General features: G+C 44.4%; 1 protein-coding gene across 1 annotated transcript in view; it reads right to left on the bottom strand.

The window, feature by feature from the left end:
* Nucleotides 1–17,186, bottom strand: part of LOC108442299 (E3 ubiquitin-protein ligase RNF166) — a 42,877-nt gene that overhangs the window by 12,157 nt on the left and 13,534 nt on the right. Inside the window, exons 2-3 of the mRNA XM_017722275.2 lie at nucleotides 3,335–3,491; nucleotides 1,765–1,877 (exon numbers count right to left, since the gene is read on the bottom strand). Coding sequence (XP_017577764.1) covers nucleotides 1,765–1,877; nucleotides 3,335–3,491 — 270 coding nt within the window. The remainder of the gene's footprint in view (nucleotides 1–1,764; nucleotides 1,878–3,334; nucleotides 3,492–17,186) is intronic.

Consider the following 17,186-nt stretch of genomic DNA (forward strand, 5'->3'; position numbering starts at 1 on the left):
ACACACTGTGGAGACCCCCTGGATTAAAATCACTCCACAATTATTACAGTCAGACTGTAAAACTACACGCTGCAGATTCATACTGGATTAAAATCACTCCACAATTATTACAGTCAGACTGTAAAACTACACGCTGCAGATTCATACTGGATTAAAATCACTCCACAATTATTACCGTCAGACTGTAAAACTACACGCTGCAGATTCATACTGGATTAAAATCACTCCACAATTATTACCGTCAGACTGTAAAACTACACACACTGCAGATTCATACTGGATTAAAATCACTCCACAATTATTACCGTCAGACTGTAAAACTACACACACTGCAGATTCATACTGGATTAAAATCACTCCACAATTATTACAGTCAGACTGTAAAACTACACACTGCAGATTCATACTGGATTAAAATCACTCCACAATTATTACAGTCAGACTGTAAAACTACACACACTGCAGATTCATACTGGATTAAAATCACTCCACAATTATTACAGTCAGACTGTAAAACTACACACACTGCAGATTCATACTGGATTAAAATCACTCCAAACTGACCATTGCAGGCTAATCCAGCTCAAAAAGGGCTTTTATCCATGATGTCCCATAGAGTCTAGAGTTTTCCCTACTGTAACACACTGTTTAGCTCATGTGCCCAAGCAGAGAAAATGTAAAGTAGTGCAGGGTGGGGTTGGGGGTCCCCAGGCATGGAGTGGGAATGTTCTGGTTTCTCATGTGTCAGCGGAACAGAGCTGATGCGGAGTGTGTGTGTGTTTTGAGAATGTAGAGCCTGCAGAGTTTGTGTTGTTGTTCTCCTTTGTGCTGATACATTAAAGAGAACGCAGGCCTGTGGGGAAAAGCTAGTTATGACTCGCATTTCTCTGCAGCGTTCAGCGCTCAGCGCTCCCCGGGACTACACTCTCCCGGAGTAACAAACGGCTTTGAAATTCAGATTCGAGAAGTTTCTCATTTTTCAGACACACACACAAATATGCACAAACACACACACAAATATGCACAAACACACAAATATTTTAATCCAGTATGAATCTGCAGTGTGTAGTTTTACAGTCTGACGGTAATAATTGTGGAGCGATTTTAATGTGAAATCGTGGCTATGACCTTTTACTCTGGGCTATTTGTGGTGAATTACATATACGCTTTACACTGTGCGGATTGACCAAAGAAATCCCAACAAATTACATTACATAACTCTCTCTAATATAAAGTGACAGCAGTGTAATAATAAAAAATAAGCCGCAAGAACTGCAACCTGTAGAACAGAGGTAGCTAACTTTTTGCAGCTTGCGGCTCACATGACTGACTTCGAAAGTTTCTGTGGCCCGCAAGAGATCCAGAGTGATCATTTCATGCGCACAGCAATTACAACACAATAATCAGTGTTGCGAATGGATTTTACCTGACAGTGTAATAATGCAAAATAATACACACAAATATTTTTAAGAATCCAATTTTTTTTCTGTTTGTAGACGTTTATGCATAACGGATGAATTGCCCACAATCGAAAAGAAACATTTTATATTTTATAGTGTAATGAAGTTAAATGAAGTTTAAAAAAAGGCTGCCCCCCTAGGAGTACCACCACAGCCCATAGACTGAAAACAACATCCCAGCCTTTTGAGTGAGGGTGTATAAGCCAATTGTTAACAACTGTAATCGCTACACCTTTAGAAATATCACCGCTCCAACACAGTAAAACACTCGCTCATTGATTTCTAAAGCAGTTCTGACACTCACCTGGGAATAGGCTGTGAAGTGGGGACCACGGGCATGAACTTTGGGCAGTTGGCCATCTGTTCCTGAACCTTTGTGCAAGATGAAATGTGTGACCTCATTTTGACCAGTGTGACCTGGAACAGGACGAGGAAGGTTAGACAGAGTGTAATTTGCTTTCCATCTTCAATGTGAGAATGCAATTTTCACCAGTTTTATGGCGTTGGCACAGGTTCCCAATCATGCCTATCTTGGAGCACCCGCACATTTTCCCTGCTCCTAACGCTCCTCATCCAAGTAATCAGCTGATGAAGCCCTTCCTGAGCGGAGCTGAGTGTGGTAGAGAAGGACAACACTACACTGTGCAGAACAGGGGTGCCCCAAGACCACAGCTGGGAACCTGTGGTGCACGGTGTGAGAGTGTTTAAGAGTGCTTTGATATTTTTTTTCCCCATGTTTTATGGTGAACGCGTACAGTAATGTGCAGGATTCTTAAGCACCAAGGCACATCTTGGCAACACATGCGCTTAAGCTTGAAAAAAACCCCATATATTTTAGAACAGATGCAAATAAACAAATACAGTAACAAGTAACAAGAATTTCTTATTTTCAGAAAAGTAAGTGATGTTTAATGAGCTAGTCTGAAGTGTGGCTCCAGATGCCTCCTGAAAGCCTCTAGCCACCTCATAGATTTGTTCAATTCCATCCCCATCACACTTAAAGCTTTGCTTTGTATGATTTTTCATCTAAATTTAAAGCAGCAGCATTACCAAGTCAGGAGAAAAAATACGGTGTGTGCGTGCGCTGCTGCGAGTAAAGCCTGAAACAATCATTCATAAGTCAGAGGCGTCGGTTCAGATTTTGCCGGAGTTTTTTGGACCACACTTCCTTACGGATTAACATCACACGACTCCAAAAAGAAAAGCCGACTCATTGTTTAGGTCTCAAATGGAAAAAAAATCTAAATATGATAGTAGGTAATTCACTCATATCTTCAGAAGACATATTCTTCAAGTTCTGACTGAGTTCTCTTTGCATGTAATTGCGTGTAATTACACATTTCCACCAGAGAGGTCTCCAAATCCCAAATCCCCAAATCTTGCTTAGTGCAGCTTTAATTTATTACACTGAAGTATTCATTAGCCAAATTAGGTGTTGGAACTACAGTTAACATCAGGTTGCCACGAGGAAAGGTTTGGTTAAACGAACATGCTGACTGTATTAATGAAATCTGTATTTCTTCAACTATGTGCGTAAATGCTTACGGTACAGAAAAATATAATTTTTATTGTAAAACTTTTGCACAGTACTGTATATATGTGTGTATAATTACTATGCGTGCATTACAGCAGGCTCCAGACTTTCTGTGTGTAAGCTGAAGCGGCTTTGTATTAATACCTTTATAGGGACCAAATGTAACCCACATGGGAAGCATGATATTGATATTCAAATGATACTGAAGGGAATTTTATCAGAAAACAAAGTGTCCAAAGCTGATCTTTTGTTTTCTGAGGTAAAGACTCTGAACACAGAGGCCTTCAGACAGGAGTACACATTTTAGCGGACTCGCGTGCACATGTTGGTGCAGACTCACTTTTTTGCTGCACCCTCGGCAGGGGGCTTTGTAAGAGGAGAGCTGCTTCTCCACACTGGAGGACTTGTCCACTTTCTTTGGGTCGAAAGGCATGCGGCACAGGGGACAGAGAGGGGACGTCACCTGCAGACAAGGCTGAAGACAGTCCCCGCAGAACCTACACACACACACACACACACACACACACACACACACACACACAAACACAAACACAAACACAAACACAAACATCAGTGCCACTGGGAGCTGAACAGGAATTCACATTCCTTCTGAATCATTTACATCGATCCATTTCAAAGACTTTCATTTTTAAAATATGAAGAAAACAGTCGTGAGACAAGTTCAGCCAGAAATAAAAGCTCAATCAATCCCCTCTGAGACATTTATATAATCCTAGTTCAAGGACATTTAAAAAAAAAAGAAAGACAACAAACTGAGGCCTAAACCATGTTCATAACAAAAACTACTATTTTCAATAAAGCGGTGGCTCACACTTCACACTAACGCTGCTCTTTGCCTTCATAAGCAACTGCCTGAACTGTGACACATAGGAAGGCCTGAGTTGCGAAGGCCTCATTTCACAAGAAAGCGCCATTGCGGTGCAAGTGTGACCACAAACTCACAACATCAGTTTTTAAACGTTATTTCTGTGAGCGATCTTGCAGGGCAATTTCACCATTGTTCACAACGTCTGTATAAGTAACTAAACGAAGACACTGAGTGGTTTGACATGAAATCCTCATTTCTAAAGAAACTCAAGTAAGAACTGTTCACAACGGTGGTGATAGAAATCAGACACCAGGCTTCAAAAAGCCCCATCAAAGAAAGTTATTACACTAAATGGTTATGACTATGCTGCTTGATGCCTGAGACACGGAGAAGGTTTTTTGGCTTAAAACGTATTTTTAAAACCCATGCAGGGCACCGAAAAGCAAAACAGTCAAGACCTCCAAAGAGATCAGTTTTGGATTTACAGTTTTGGATGCTTTTCAGATTCTGACTCATCCCAAAAGTACTGGATGCAGCTCCATCACTCTACAGAACACAGTTCAACTGCTCCACAGCCCAATGCTGGGGGCTTTATACCTCTCTAGCCCATGCTTGGCACTGGACATGGTGACTTTAGAGTCCTAAAACATGCGGCTGCTACAAAGCATCTCATTCTATTGGTCATTGCTTTCCTATGGAGATTATAAAAGCTTCCTTTATTGCCTTTATATGACTTCCACTCAAAACAGCCTTCAAGCACATGTTATTTATTTTTTGGCATCAGGAAAAACAGAGAAAACATATTTAACAGAAAATTACACACATGCCTCAACACCTCATATAACAGCAATTTTTTGAATATATTATACATTTATAAATTTGGCATGTCCACAATTTGCCTTCATTACAGGTTCCTTTCATTTTAAGAGATGTTCAACTGTTCAAAGAAACCTGCAGGGATATTTTTTCACACCTCCAAAGTTCAGCCTTAGAAGCCGGTTCCTTTTCTGCTTCTTACAATCCAAATAATCCCAATTAAAAATTCATCAGTCCATAAAATCTGACTCAACAGATCTCAGATGTCCAGTTCGGTGTTCTAGAGCAAAGATACTTCTCTGGAGTCTCTTTCCTTTTGTCAGTGAGGTTCTTCTTGATCCGCTACACATCCTTTCAGACCCACAGCACTGAGTCATCTTCTCACAGTGGAAGGATGGACAGAAGCACCTGTGTTTTCAGATCTGAAGCAGCTTGATTTTCTCCTCTCTCTCTCAAAGATCAAAGCTTTATGTGCTGCTTATCTGATGGGAGTAGTTTTGGTGTCTTCCAGGTGGTTGTTAGGAATTAAATGGCTAGGAGTTAAAGTTTAATCATTTTTTAATATCAATAAACCAGATCCTCTCTACAGGCATACAGTGAGGAAAATAAGTATTTGAACACCCTGCGACTTTGCAAGTTCTCCCACTTAGAAATCATGGAGGGGTCTGAAATTTTCACCTCCATGATTTCTAAGTGGGAGAACTTGCAAAGTCGCAGGGTGTTCAAATACTTATTTTCCTCACTGTATATACAAATATATATAAAAATAAATACAACAGTCTGTGATAATATCTATAATCTGAGATGAGAGATGCAGTGCAATAATATGCAAGTAGATCATCTTATATCCTCAGAAATATCTCCTGAAAAATTCTACCTTTTTGTCTCTGACTTCTGCACAGAACTGCTGCACAAAAAATCTCATTTTTTTTGAGTTGGTCATCAAAAGTGAGATCAAACAAAGCAAGTTCTTTATGTAGCTTTTCCACTCCAGGGAGTGCAGTTGTGAACTTCAGTGTCCTTCAAAGTTTTCACAGATGCATGGAGCACTTTGCAGATTTTTGCAGACACAGGGGAGCAACACTCTTTGCTGCTATGACTGACAAGTTTGTGCGGCTGAGCCACAAAACAACTTCACGAGAGCACGGAGCACTCGGCCAAGGCCCTCCATGTCGGCATGACTCAGCGCGAGGGCAGCGGGATAGAGCGCGCAGGCCGGCCGCCCCATCCCTCTCTGACGGATGAGCCTGGGGTTTATGGGACTGCTAAAGCCGTGAATCATTCTGGGGTTTTCCACAGGCCCAGCGTTGCGTTTTATAGGCTTGTCGACTCCAGGGCTGGCACAAGACGCAGGCTGCTCCATCACTGTCTATGGAAAATATATGTATGCAGCAGCCAGTGAAAGAGAGGGAGATAGGAGAGGCAAGAAGGGAGAGAAAGAAGGGGGCATGACAAAGAGAATAAGAAAGAGACAGAATGTGTGAAACAAGAAGAGAACATGTGCAAGTAGCTACAGGGTTCATGCTCAGAAAGCGAAAGAATTTATATGTTGCAGGCTCTACCACAGCTCAAGGAGACAGCCAGAACACGGCATGCATACTGCTCTTTGTAGGAACCTGCGAGGTTAAATGTAGTCATGCAAAAAAATGAAGCTGAAGAAAAACCATGGCTGAAATGATTCATTTCTAGATGATACGGCTCATTTGCCGCTTTTGTTATCTGGAGGTTTTCACACTGTGCCTTTTCACTGTGTATTGTCTGTTAAGTATTAGTGGGCCTAAACATTAATGACGTGCACAGGCACTCATGTACGTGGTTAAGCGTTTAAGGCGGCAGTATTCCAATACTGAAAACACTTCATTACGTTTCATCATGGTAAGACTGAGAAAATATCCAGGCCAGCAATTCAGTGAAAAGTCAGGTTTTTGCTCATATTTGCAAGCGAGTATGGTGAATATCAGCATGTCGCACGGCTGAGGTACCACAGCTGTATCGCAAACTGGGGTAGCTACTCCGGCGGACATCAGCTAGGTCCAGAAACATACACATGGACATACTGTCTAAGCCGCTTATCCTTCTGGGTCACAGGGGGTGCTGGAGCCCATTCCAGGGGTCACTGGGCGGAAGGCAGGACATGCCCTGGACAGGTGGGCAGACACACAGACATATACACACACAATCACACCCAGGGGCAATTAAGTGCGTTCAATTTGCCTGACTGTATGTCTTTAGACTGTGGGAGGAAACCCACACAGACAAGGGGGTTGAGGGGGCATGAAAAGACCCTGGTCGCCCAGCCTGGGAATTGAACCCAGGTCCTTCTTGCATGTTGGCTCTGCATCTGAAGAGTCAGCTGCCATTACTCACCCACCATGAAAACCTCCGATTTCCCTCAGCGATTGAATAAAAGCACTCATACCAGTTCATCAACTCTCTCCCAAGTGGAGCAACCATTTAAGCCCTGGCCATGATGTTGGGAGACTGCATGTTCAATCCCCAGCGATGCCACAGCCAACAGTGGACAACTCCCAGTCACCTCCATAATGCAGTGAGGTGCTGTTACGACCTCTGTTCGAAATAGTCTTCGAGTTTGTCTGTGGCCATTTTGTGTGCTTTCCCTCTCGTATATTCTTATATGCGCACGGAAGTGATTGGCCACTTGGTGGCACCCTCCTAAATAAAGAGGTCACTGAGCCATTCCCTGGAGAGATGTTCGGGGTTCTCTCCCCTCTGACGTGACCTGGGGGAACACCTGTCCGGACTGGCAACTAGCTGTCGAAATAGGTCTGTGACACCATGAGGCTCACCTTCTTTAACTGTTCTTTCTATCCAGCAATTACTACTACTACTACTACTACTACTACTACTACTACTACTACTACTACTACTACTAGCAGTAGTAGTAATATTTTCATTATTTTACTAAAACCAACTCCTGTTTTAAGCTACATTCACATCACAAGCTTCAAATCCGATGTTTTGCTCAAGTCCGATCTCTCTGACGGGATGGATCAGTGATTCAAATCTGTCATTAATGTGAGCAAGCCAGCTTCCTGAAATGACCCACATGAGCTCCTCCTACTCAGTGAGGTCACGTGACTGAATCACTGCATCATCAGCACAAACTAACGAGCAGAACAAGCTTCGCTGAGAAGATCCTTAACTCTGATCAGCTCTCGGCTTCGTTATTAGAGCCAGACGAAGGAGAAAAAGGTGAGATGAGCTGCTTTTCCACCGTTTACAGGCTTTAACTTCTGTTCGGCGCCGTTGCCATGGTAACGCTGAATGATGGCGCATGCGCAGTGGGAATAAGCTCATGAATTCTGATCCGAGCGTCACATTAAGGTCGCCTGGCCGCAGATCGGACACGTATCCGATGTAGGACCACATATGAAAGTGGCTCAGGTCAGATTTGAAAAGATCAGATTTGCATCCACACAGAGCAGAAAACATCAGATCTGAGTCACATTAAGGCAAAAAAACCTGATTTGTGCCACTTCAGCCAGGTAATGTGAATGTAGCCTTAATGTAAGGAGTTGAAAAGCCATTGTTTATTTTTAGTTTAGTTAGCTTTGTGATTATTAGTCGTTTTGTTGATCATGTTGGTGTACGCTCGTCCCAAAGCCAACGTCCCAACTTGTGATAGAGCCTTTGAAGAAAATAACCCTGCAGTTTTCCGGTTGCAGTGGTGTCCGGATCCTAACAGACATGTTCTCCTCCCAGCGCGTTAAACTGCCACAGGATGTTGTGCTAATGCTTTTTCTGCCCAATGCTTTGTGTGTATTGGAGAATGCATGTGCTAGTTCCCATCCTACCAACATGGTGGCATTGTGTGATGGGGAGATATTTCTTGCCAGTTCTCACCTGCTGGTTATAAGTCCCAAAATGCATTTCAGTTACGCTGTCACATCTGCCGCCTGCCATTCTCCTCCCCGCCACTGGAGGTCGCCATCACCGGAATTTTAGATGGTCTCGACCTTATTTTTGGCCATCTTGTGTGTATATATACCCTGCTTTTGCACATATTCTCTGCAGTCTTGTTCGGGCCACCTGCAGTTCTGAGCGTTTGTATTTCTGATTTGGTTTTTCTGGTATTTTGACTTTTACTTGGTTTGTTCTTGACTAGCCTTTTGGATTTGTCCTCCTTGGATTTGTTTGTTATTTGTGGCCTGCTTTTCTGGATTTCTGACCCTCAGCTTGTTGTTATCTTCTCTGAACCTGGTATTAAACTTGCACTTGAGTCCTTACCCTCGTGTGAAGCACTTCATGACATATGCTACGAGCAAGCTGATATTGTGCATTGATCTGACCGGGAAGCAGGTCTACAGCTACACTAACACTACTTTTTAACCACACCAGCTACTCAAGTGTAAGGCTACTTAATGCAAACCTGCAAGGTTCGTCTAAAGTATGCTGGTGAGGTTGCCAGTTTTATGGTGTCAATTAAATGCGCAACAGTCTTAGCTTGCACATAGCAATATTTGGGGGTGGGTGGGGCTGATGGTGGAAATGCATATAGAACGATGTCTGTTCAGCACAGGGTGTGATGACGGCTGAAATGTAAAGTGTAAATGATCTACATGTAAAAGCTTGTAAAATACATGTTCAAACTCAACCTAGAGAGCTGAGGAAGTCCGAAGATGCCAAGTCAAAAAATTCCAGTCAGGCCATTTTGTATTGAACATAATGATTCAAACACCAAGTCCATTACTCGCCTCCGGCATGCTAATGACCCAAGACCAAGAGTTCAGCTAAAACCTACAATCAATTTCACACCAACGCGGCCTACAAGGCCACAGAAGGGCAATGATTACAGAGTGCTCAGGATCTGTCCCCAAGTGATCATGAAAGTGAATCGTAATTGTAACGGGAATTTATAGGCTGGTTGGAAAGACATCTTGAAGGTTATTTCTGTCTTCTGTCTCTCTTTTCCTCCCTCTCCCTCTCTCTCTCTTTCTCTCTCTCATATGCTTTGAACAGCCTCTGTTCAGATACTTCAATCAGAGTCATTGTCACTCTTCACATGGCTCTTTGAGTCAAACACAAATCTATAAAGAAGAAGAGATGAGGGCAGAGATTAGCAATACAATACAATACAATTTCCTACGGCAGACAGAGACGCTACACAGGGGAGGAACACATCTGAATGTGCTCAACACAACAAACTTAGGAGTAGTAACTTCTAATAATAATAATTAATTACATGGTTGTTTCACATCGGACCTGGGGCCAAATTTACAAAAGCCTTCTTAAGAACTTGCCAAGGTTGTTAAGACATGAAGTTCATAAGAATGTTCTTAAAAGAAGTTCTTAGATGTTCTCAAATACTCTCTTACGACAATCTTCACTGTTTTCTTATGAAGGCCATGTTGTATTTTACCATGTACCATAAACAACACGACATACAGTTGGAATTTGTATGAGAATTCTACCCCCGGTGGCGCTGCGGCCTTCGAGACGGCGAATTCTACCCCCGGTGGCGCTGCGGCCTTCGAGACGGCGAATTCTACCCCCGGTGGCGCTGCGGCCTTCGAGACGGCGAATTCTACCCCCGGTGGCGCTGCGGCCTTCGAGACGGCGAATTCTACCCCCGGTGGCGCTGCGGCCTTCGAGACGGCGAATTCTACCCCCGGTGACGCTGCGGCCTTCGAGACGGCGAATTCTACCCCCGGTGACGCTGCGGCCTTCGAGACGGCGAATTCTACCCCCGGTGGCGCTGCGGCCTTCGAGACGGCGAATTCTACCCCCGGTGACGCTGCGGCCTTCGAGACGGCGAATTCTACCCCCGGTGACGCTGCGGCCTTCGAGACGGCGAATTCTACCCCCGGTGACGCTGCGGCCTTCGAGACGGCGAATTCTACCCCCGGTGGCGCTGCGGCCTTCGAGACAGCGAATTCTACCCCCTGGTGACGCTGCGGCCTTCGAGACAGCGAATTCTACCCCCGGTGACGCTGCGGCCTTCGAGACGGCGAATTCTACCCCCGGTGACGCTGCGGCCTTCGAGACGGCAAATTCTACCCCCAGTGACGCTGCAGCCTTAGAGATCGTGAATTCAGTCCCTGGTGATGCTACAGCCATCCGTGTAACAACACACACGTTTAAGACAACTTTTTCTCTTAAGACACTTCTGTGAATCCGGTTGCACTTCTGCAGAAACAAGACCAGAACAGCTGCTCGAGAAACAGCGACCACTAACCACACTACAACTGCACTGTATTTGGAGCCACATAAAATGCCAAAGCAATGTTTACCAGCAAAGGTTTAAAAAAAAAAAAAAAAAAAAAAGCAACTTTGTCACATGCTGCACCTCCTTGGTCAATTTATTGACCAGCTGCTAAGCTCTGGTACGTCATGTATTTAGATAGAAATCCAGTTGTTGAGAGATTCATCAGATTCATCAGATGATCAGATTACCGAAGTGCTTATAAACACTATAAACAAGTTAATACAATAATCTGATTTGCAGTTATTGGATTATTATGTGCATGTAAACATACTCAATGATAGATTTATATTCGTCCTTCTCTTTTTGGCCTCGGGTTGATTAAAATAAAATATACTGCAAAGCCCAATAACTTCCAGCAAGGCTAATCATTAGGGTGAACAGCCAAGACCACTTAACTAGCCCGGAAAGAGTCCTTAGTGGTGGGGAAAGTCTCTCACTGCAGCTATGGTGCATCACACAGGAGGCCGGCTCGGGAAGCCTTGAAGGATGAAGATGTCTTTCATCATGAAGGGTTATCATTTTCCTGCAGCCGAACACCACCAGTCCAGGCAGCCTCATACCTGCAATGCAGCGTTACCCAAGCGGCCGGCCTGAAAGGCCTCGTAGCTGCGGTGTAGTGCTGCTCATGCAGCCGAACACTACTGGTCCAGGCAGCCCCACAGCTTCAACCAAACAGTCAGCCCAGGCTGCGATGTCACACTGATCTAGCCCCCAGTCCAGAGAGCCCTGTAACCACAATGCAGCGTCTCTCAGGCAGCTGGTCCAGGCTGCATAATAACTGTCAACGTACTTACAGCGGAACGCACACACACCCACACACACCCACCCCACACCTGCAATCTTCCGATGGTCAGGCCCCGATGGTCAGGCCTCTTTGTGGTTGCTTTTTTTATAAGAAGCTGCTTGTTTACATCACATCCCATCTTTCTATACTACATCATTCGCGCCGCTGTATGTAAACTTATATTCAGAGCTGGCGATTGATGCTCATTCTGAATCATTAAGAACGTTTGCACAAAATTAATCACTTGCTCTGATCGGATTTCAAAACCTAGGTTTCCCATAGCACCTGAACACCACGCCACCTTCTTGCACTGTCCAGCAAAGGGCTTCTGCTGTCCTGCCACTGATCCGGTCCACCCACTGACAGTAGAGATTAAGCACACATGCACAGTCCTCAAACAGCTCAATCCTGTCACAGAGCTGGTCCAAAAAACAAAACAAAAACAAACATGCCATCACTTCCTGAGGCCTTGAGAGGAAAAACTGACAGGCAAAAACATCACTCATCTAAATTTCACAAGAGCCTTCTGAAGGGAGGATTTCTCAGCGAAGTCAGAGAGAGAAGTGGCGGGACAGAAATAGACTGTCTACAGTGTCACTCAAACGCAGTCTAAAAAATGACTTAATTTAAAAGTCAGCACAGTATAATCAAGTGCGACTTGCACTACCTGGCCAAAAGTTTGTGGACTATCACACCCATGAGTTTGTTGAACATAACATTCCACAAGCAAGGACATTTATATGGAGTTGCCCCCTCTTTGCAGTCATAACTGACTTGCAATCGACATTCATATTCATCCCAAAGGTGTTCAGTGGGGTTAAGGTCAGGGCTCCACACCGAACCATGTCTTTATGGAGCTTGCTTTGATCACAGGGGCTCAGTCATGCTGGAAGAAGAAAAGGGTCTTTCCCAAACTGCTGCCACAAAGATGGAAGCAAATAATTATCGAAAAATGTCTTTGCTGTAGCATTAATATTAGCCTTCACTGGTTCGATCCCTGCTGATGCTACAGTCAAAAGATTTGGTGGTGCTTCACAGGTCTCGGAGGAAGCCTTTGCTCTCCTTGCACTGGTGGAATCGTGTGACTGAGGGAGTCCAAACAAGTGGTCCATATTGGATATGACTAAATTTGGAAGAAAAAAAAAAAGCCCTTTACTGGAAATAAGGGGCCAAAACTCTGAAAAACAGCCCTAGACCATTATCCCTCCTCCACCAAACTTTACTGCTGACACTATGCAATTCAGTAGGTAGTGTTCTCCTGGCATCCACTAAACCTAGATTCATTCATCAGACTCACAATATTAAAGCACGATTCATCCCTCCAGAGGACGTTTTTCCACTGTTCCAGAGTCCAGTGGTGGCGCCTTTTACACCACTCTAGCCAACGCTTGGCATTTCGTATAGTGATCTTAGGCTTGTGTGTAGCTGCGCATGAAGCACCAGACACTCAACTCATGCTGATGTTGCTTCCAGAGGCAGTTTGGAACTGTGATGCAACAGAGCCTCCCCACTCTGTGAGTCTATGTGGTCTACCACTTCACTGTTGCTCCAAGATGCTTATATTTCACAATAATAGCACTTACAGTTGTCTGAGGCAGATCTAACACGGCAGAAACTTCATGTACTGAATTGGCAAAGGTGGTATCCTACAACAGTACCACGTTAGTCACTGAGCTCTCGACCAGTTCTGCTGACAATGGCTTTGTCCTTGATGCTGCCCACAGGACGCTGTTGGCTGGACATTTTTGGATGGTGGACTGTTCTCAGTCCAGCAGCAACACTGAGGTGTTTAAAAACTCCAGCAGCACTGCTGTGTCTTATCCACTCAGGTACACACACACACACACCACCACGTCAGTGTTACTGCAGTGCTGAGAATGATCCACCACCCAAATAGTACCTGCTCTGTGAGGGTCCATGGGGGTCCTGACCACTGAAGAACAGGGTAACAGAGTATCAGAGAAACAGATGGACTACAGTCTGTAACTGTAGAACTACAGAGTGCAGCTATACAGTAAGTGGAGCTGATAAAATGGACAACGAGCGTAGAAACAAGGAGGTGGATATAATGTTACACCTGATTGGTGTATTATCCACAGGCAGAGACGTGCACAGACAAAATCACCTCAGCGAGACTGAGGAGTAAGATGATGTAACAGCGTGATGAGGTTGGGTGAGGATGACATGCATGTCCTAGCGCTACCTTCATCTCCTTGGATTTCCCAGCCGCTCTGGCCTGCAGTGGTCACTTTCAACGTGCAGAAAGCCTCAAATCAATTCTAAACATCAGCATCTGGCTCCCCCCCGTGCCCCGCCGTACCAGATAAACGAGCATTCGTTTATGTTCGGTGATGATTCTAAATGAGGCTCAATTGATGTGCTGATGATCAATTTAGCGCCTACCCAGCTTTCATCTTAGGCATACGTGCAGATGGAGAATGGTTTTTAAAACCGTGCCAAAACACAATCCGGGGAAAAGCGCCCCGTCTCCCTTTCTCTATGAGCGAAGCAAAATTGCTTTGACTTTAACCAAATTAAACAGGCCACGATCAGCCGAGCAGAAGCGAGTGGCGTTTTGTTCAACAGGACAAAGGCAATGATAAATGGGTTTCCTCCGTAAACAGCATTGTTTGGGTCTGTCTGTCTGTCTGAACATCACTGCAAATGCTTGCTTAGCCAATTTCTGCCATGCCCGTAGCCTCTCCTCCATCATCGGCTCCCTCCCTCTCTCGCCCCATCCCTTCTCCCCCTCTCTCGGTCTCTCCCTCTCTCTACATAACAGGATTCATGCTTTGCCATCTCATTTTGCTGCGGTGAATAATTCAGTAGGCTGATGCGGAGTTGCTTACTGTACGTGATACTGAAGCAGGAGCACTCAAGAGACGTATTCTACCCCTCACCAAGGAACATAGCACCCGGTCCCTGGCCGAAAATTGCTCTTCTACTCTTCTAATGACATAAAATGAGCAAACATGCTGTGGAAAAAGAAAAAAGAAAAGAGAGAAAAAAAAAAAAAAAGGGGCCCAGGAAGGAGTGGGAGGGCTCAACGGAGGCTGAAAATAGCTGAGTGCCGCTTTCAAATGGACAAAATTAGAACAAAAAAGGGACACGAAGAATCATCGTCTGGCACGATTTCACACCATAAAAGCAACCTCAAATAAATCCTTCGGTTTAAACACACGACGTAACTCGTGCTCCGTCTAATTGTTAAAGTATTAAAGTATTAAGCTCACAAAAAAAGTCAAGCCAAGCAGGATTTATTTTTAAAAAGGTCTGATATTCTACACTGTTGTGTATTTTACTTATTCCCCAAGCTCTATTTATGATGTTTGTGCATGTCCTTGTCAAAGGAGGTTAGATTTAAGATAATCCACATACAAGGAAGGAAGAAGCGAACGGGAGTTTCCAAAAGTGGAGTTCCGAAACTGATCAAAAGCTGCAGAGAAAATGGGGCTCCTAACAACCACCTGGAAGACCTGGAAGACACCACAACTGCCCCAATCAGACAAGCAGCACCAAAAGCTTCCATCTTTGAGAGAGAGGAGAAGATCAAGCTGCTTCAGATCTGAAAACATCCACAGGTGTTTCTGTCCATCCTTCCACTGTGAGAAGACCACTCAGCGCTGTGGGTCTGAAAGGATGTGGAGCTGATCAAGAAGAACCTCACTGAGAAAAGGAGACGGACACATCAAACAAAGAAGCTGAACAGTGGACTGACCACCCCAAAGGTGGACACACTGTTTTCTGCGTCTTCCCTGACGCTGCAAAATGAATAACTTCTACTTAATGGACGTACATAATTAAATCACAGCTAATACGATACATCAATGATCACATCATAATGAAGCTGTAAACGTAGGAGGAGCCCAATCACTCAGCACCCGTCTAATCAGGAGAAACTGAAACACCTGTCGTTCAGTGTGTGAGAGAGTGGGCACCGAGCCAACTTTCTCCAGAGCTGAACAGGTGAGAGAGAGAGAGAGAGAGAGAGAGAGAGAGAGAGAGAGAGAGAGAGAGAGAGAGAGAGAGAGAGAGAGAGAGAGAGAAAATGGAGAGAAAAAATGAGAAATAAGGAGACAAAGAAGAGAAACAGAAGAGATGAGAAAACAAGACAGCAAAGAACGACAGAGAACAGAAGAGAAGGGCAAGAGAACAGTAGAGAAGAGAAGAACAGTAGAGAAGAACAGTAGAGAAGAGAAGAACAGTACAGTAGAGAAGAACAGTAGAGAAGAGAAGAACAGTAGAGAAGTGAAGAAAAGCTCTTCTTCAGGAACTGTAGAGACTGTTCTTCAGAGCAGAAACTGAGATGAGGAGAAATGAGAAAACAAGACAGCAAAGAATGGCAGAGAAGAGCAGAGCAGAGAACAGAAGAGAAGACAAGGCAAGACAAGTGAAGAGAACAGCAGAGAAGAGACAAGACAGGTGAAGAGAAGAGCACAGAAAAGAAGAGCAGAGAACAGCAGAGAAGAGCACAGAAGAGAAGAGAAGAGAAGAGAACAGCAGAGAAGAGAACAGCAGAGAAAAGACAAGACAGGTGAAGAGAACAGCAGAGAAGAGCACAGCAGAGAAGAGCAGAGCAGAGAAGAGCAAAGACAAGACAGGTGAAGAGAACAGCAGAGAAGAGCACAGCAGAGAAGAGCAGAGCAGAGAAGAGCAAAGACAAGACAGGTGAAGAGAACAGCAGAGAAGAGCACAGCAGAGAAGAGCAAAGACAAGACAGGTGAAGAGAACAGCAGAGAAGAGCAGAGCAGAGAAGAGCAAAGACAAGACAGGTGAAGAGAAGAGCAGAGAAGAGCAAAGAAGAGCAGAGCAGAGGAGAGAAGAGACAAGACAGGTGAAGAGGACAGCAGAGAAGAGAAGAGCAGAGAAGAGAACAGCAGAGAAGAGGCTCTTCTTCAGGAACTGTAGACAGTGCTCTTCAGAACAGAAGCTGAGATGAAGGGAGATGAGGAGCGATGAAGGCTGCAGTAAAGCTGCTCCTCTGTGCAGACGGGTGTCTGAGAGAGGAGTTAGCGCAGGAGATGATAAGGACATCTCTGAGCTCCACTCTGCTCTTAAATCTTCTGGAGAACAGTCGGCCGTTTTCAGACGTAATTGGATCCTTTATCTGGGTCAGTGCTTTAAAGCAGTATCAGCACCGAGGCTGTGAGGTTCCTCACTAATTCACTCCACTCTCCTCCACTGGGGCTACAGAGCATCTGTTATTCCACAGGATAAACCTGTTTATACTCCTAACACCAGGAAAAATGACTAAAGAAGAAAATGAGAAAGACATAGAAAGAGTATATAAACAGAGAAAATGAAAGAAATACAGAAGAGACAGAACAAAGAGAGAAAGAAGAACACAAGAAAGGGGATCGAAAATAAAGACAGGGGTAGAAGAGAACAAAAAGAGGTAAAGAAAACAATAGGTAGAAAAAGAGGATGGGAGATAGTAAGAGATTTAAAAAGAAAGATAAAAGAAAAAGAGAGAGAAGGAAAGAGAGAGACAAAGAGAGAGAGAAGGAAAGAGAAAGAGAGGAGGAGAGAGAGAATGA

Source organism: Pygocentrus nattereri, chromosome 25, assembly GCF_015220715.1.
Source record: "Pygocentrus nattereri isolate fPygNat1 chromosome 25, fPygNat1.pri, whole genome shotgun sequence".
NCBI classification, from domain to species: Eukaryota; Metazoa; Chordata; class Actinopteri; order Characiformes; family Serrasalmidae; genus Pygocentrus; species Pygocentrus nattereri.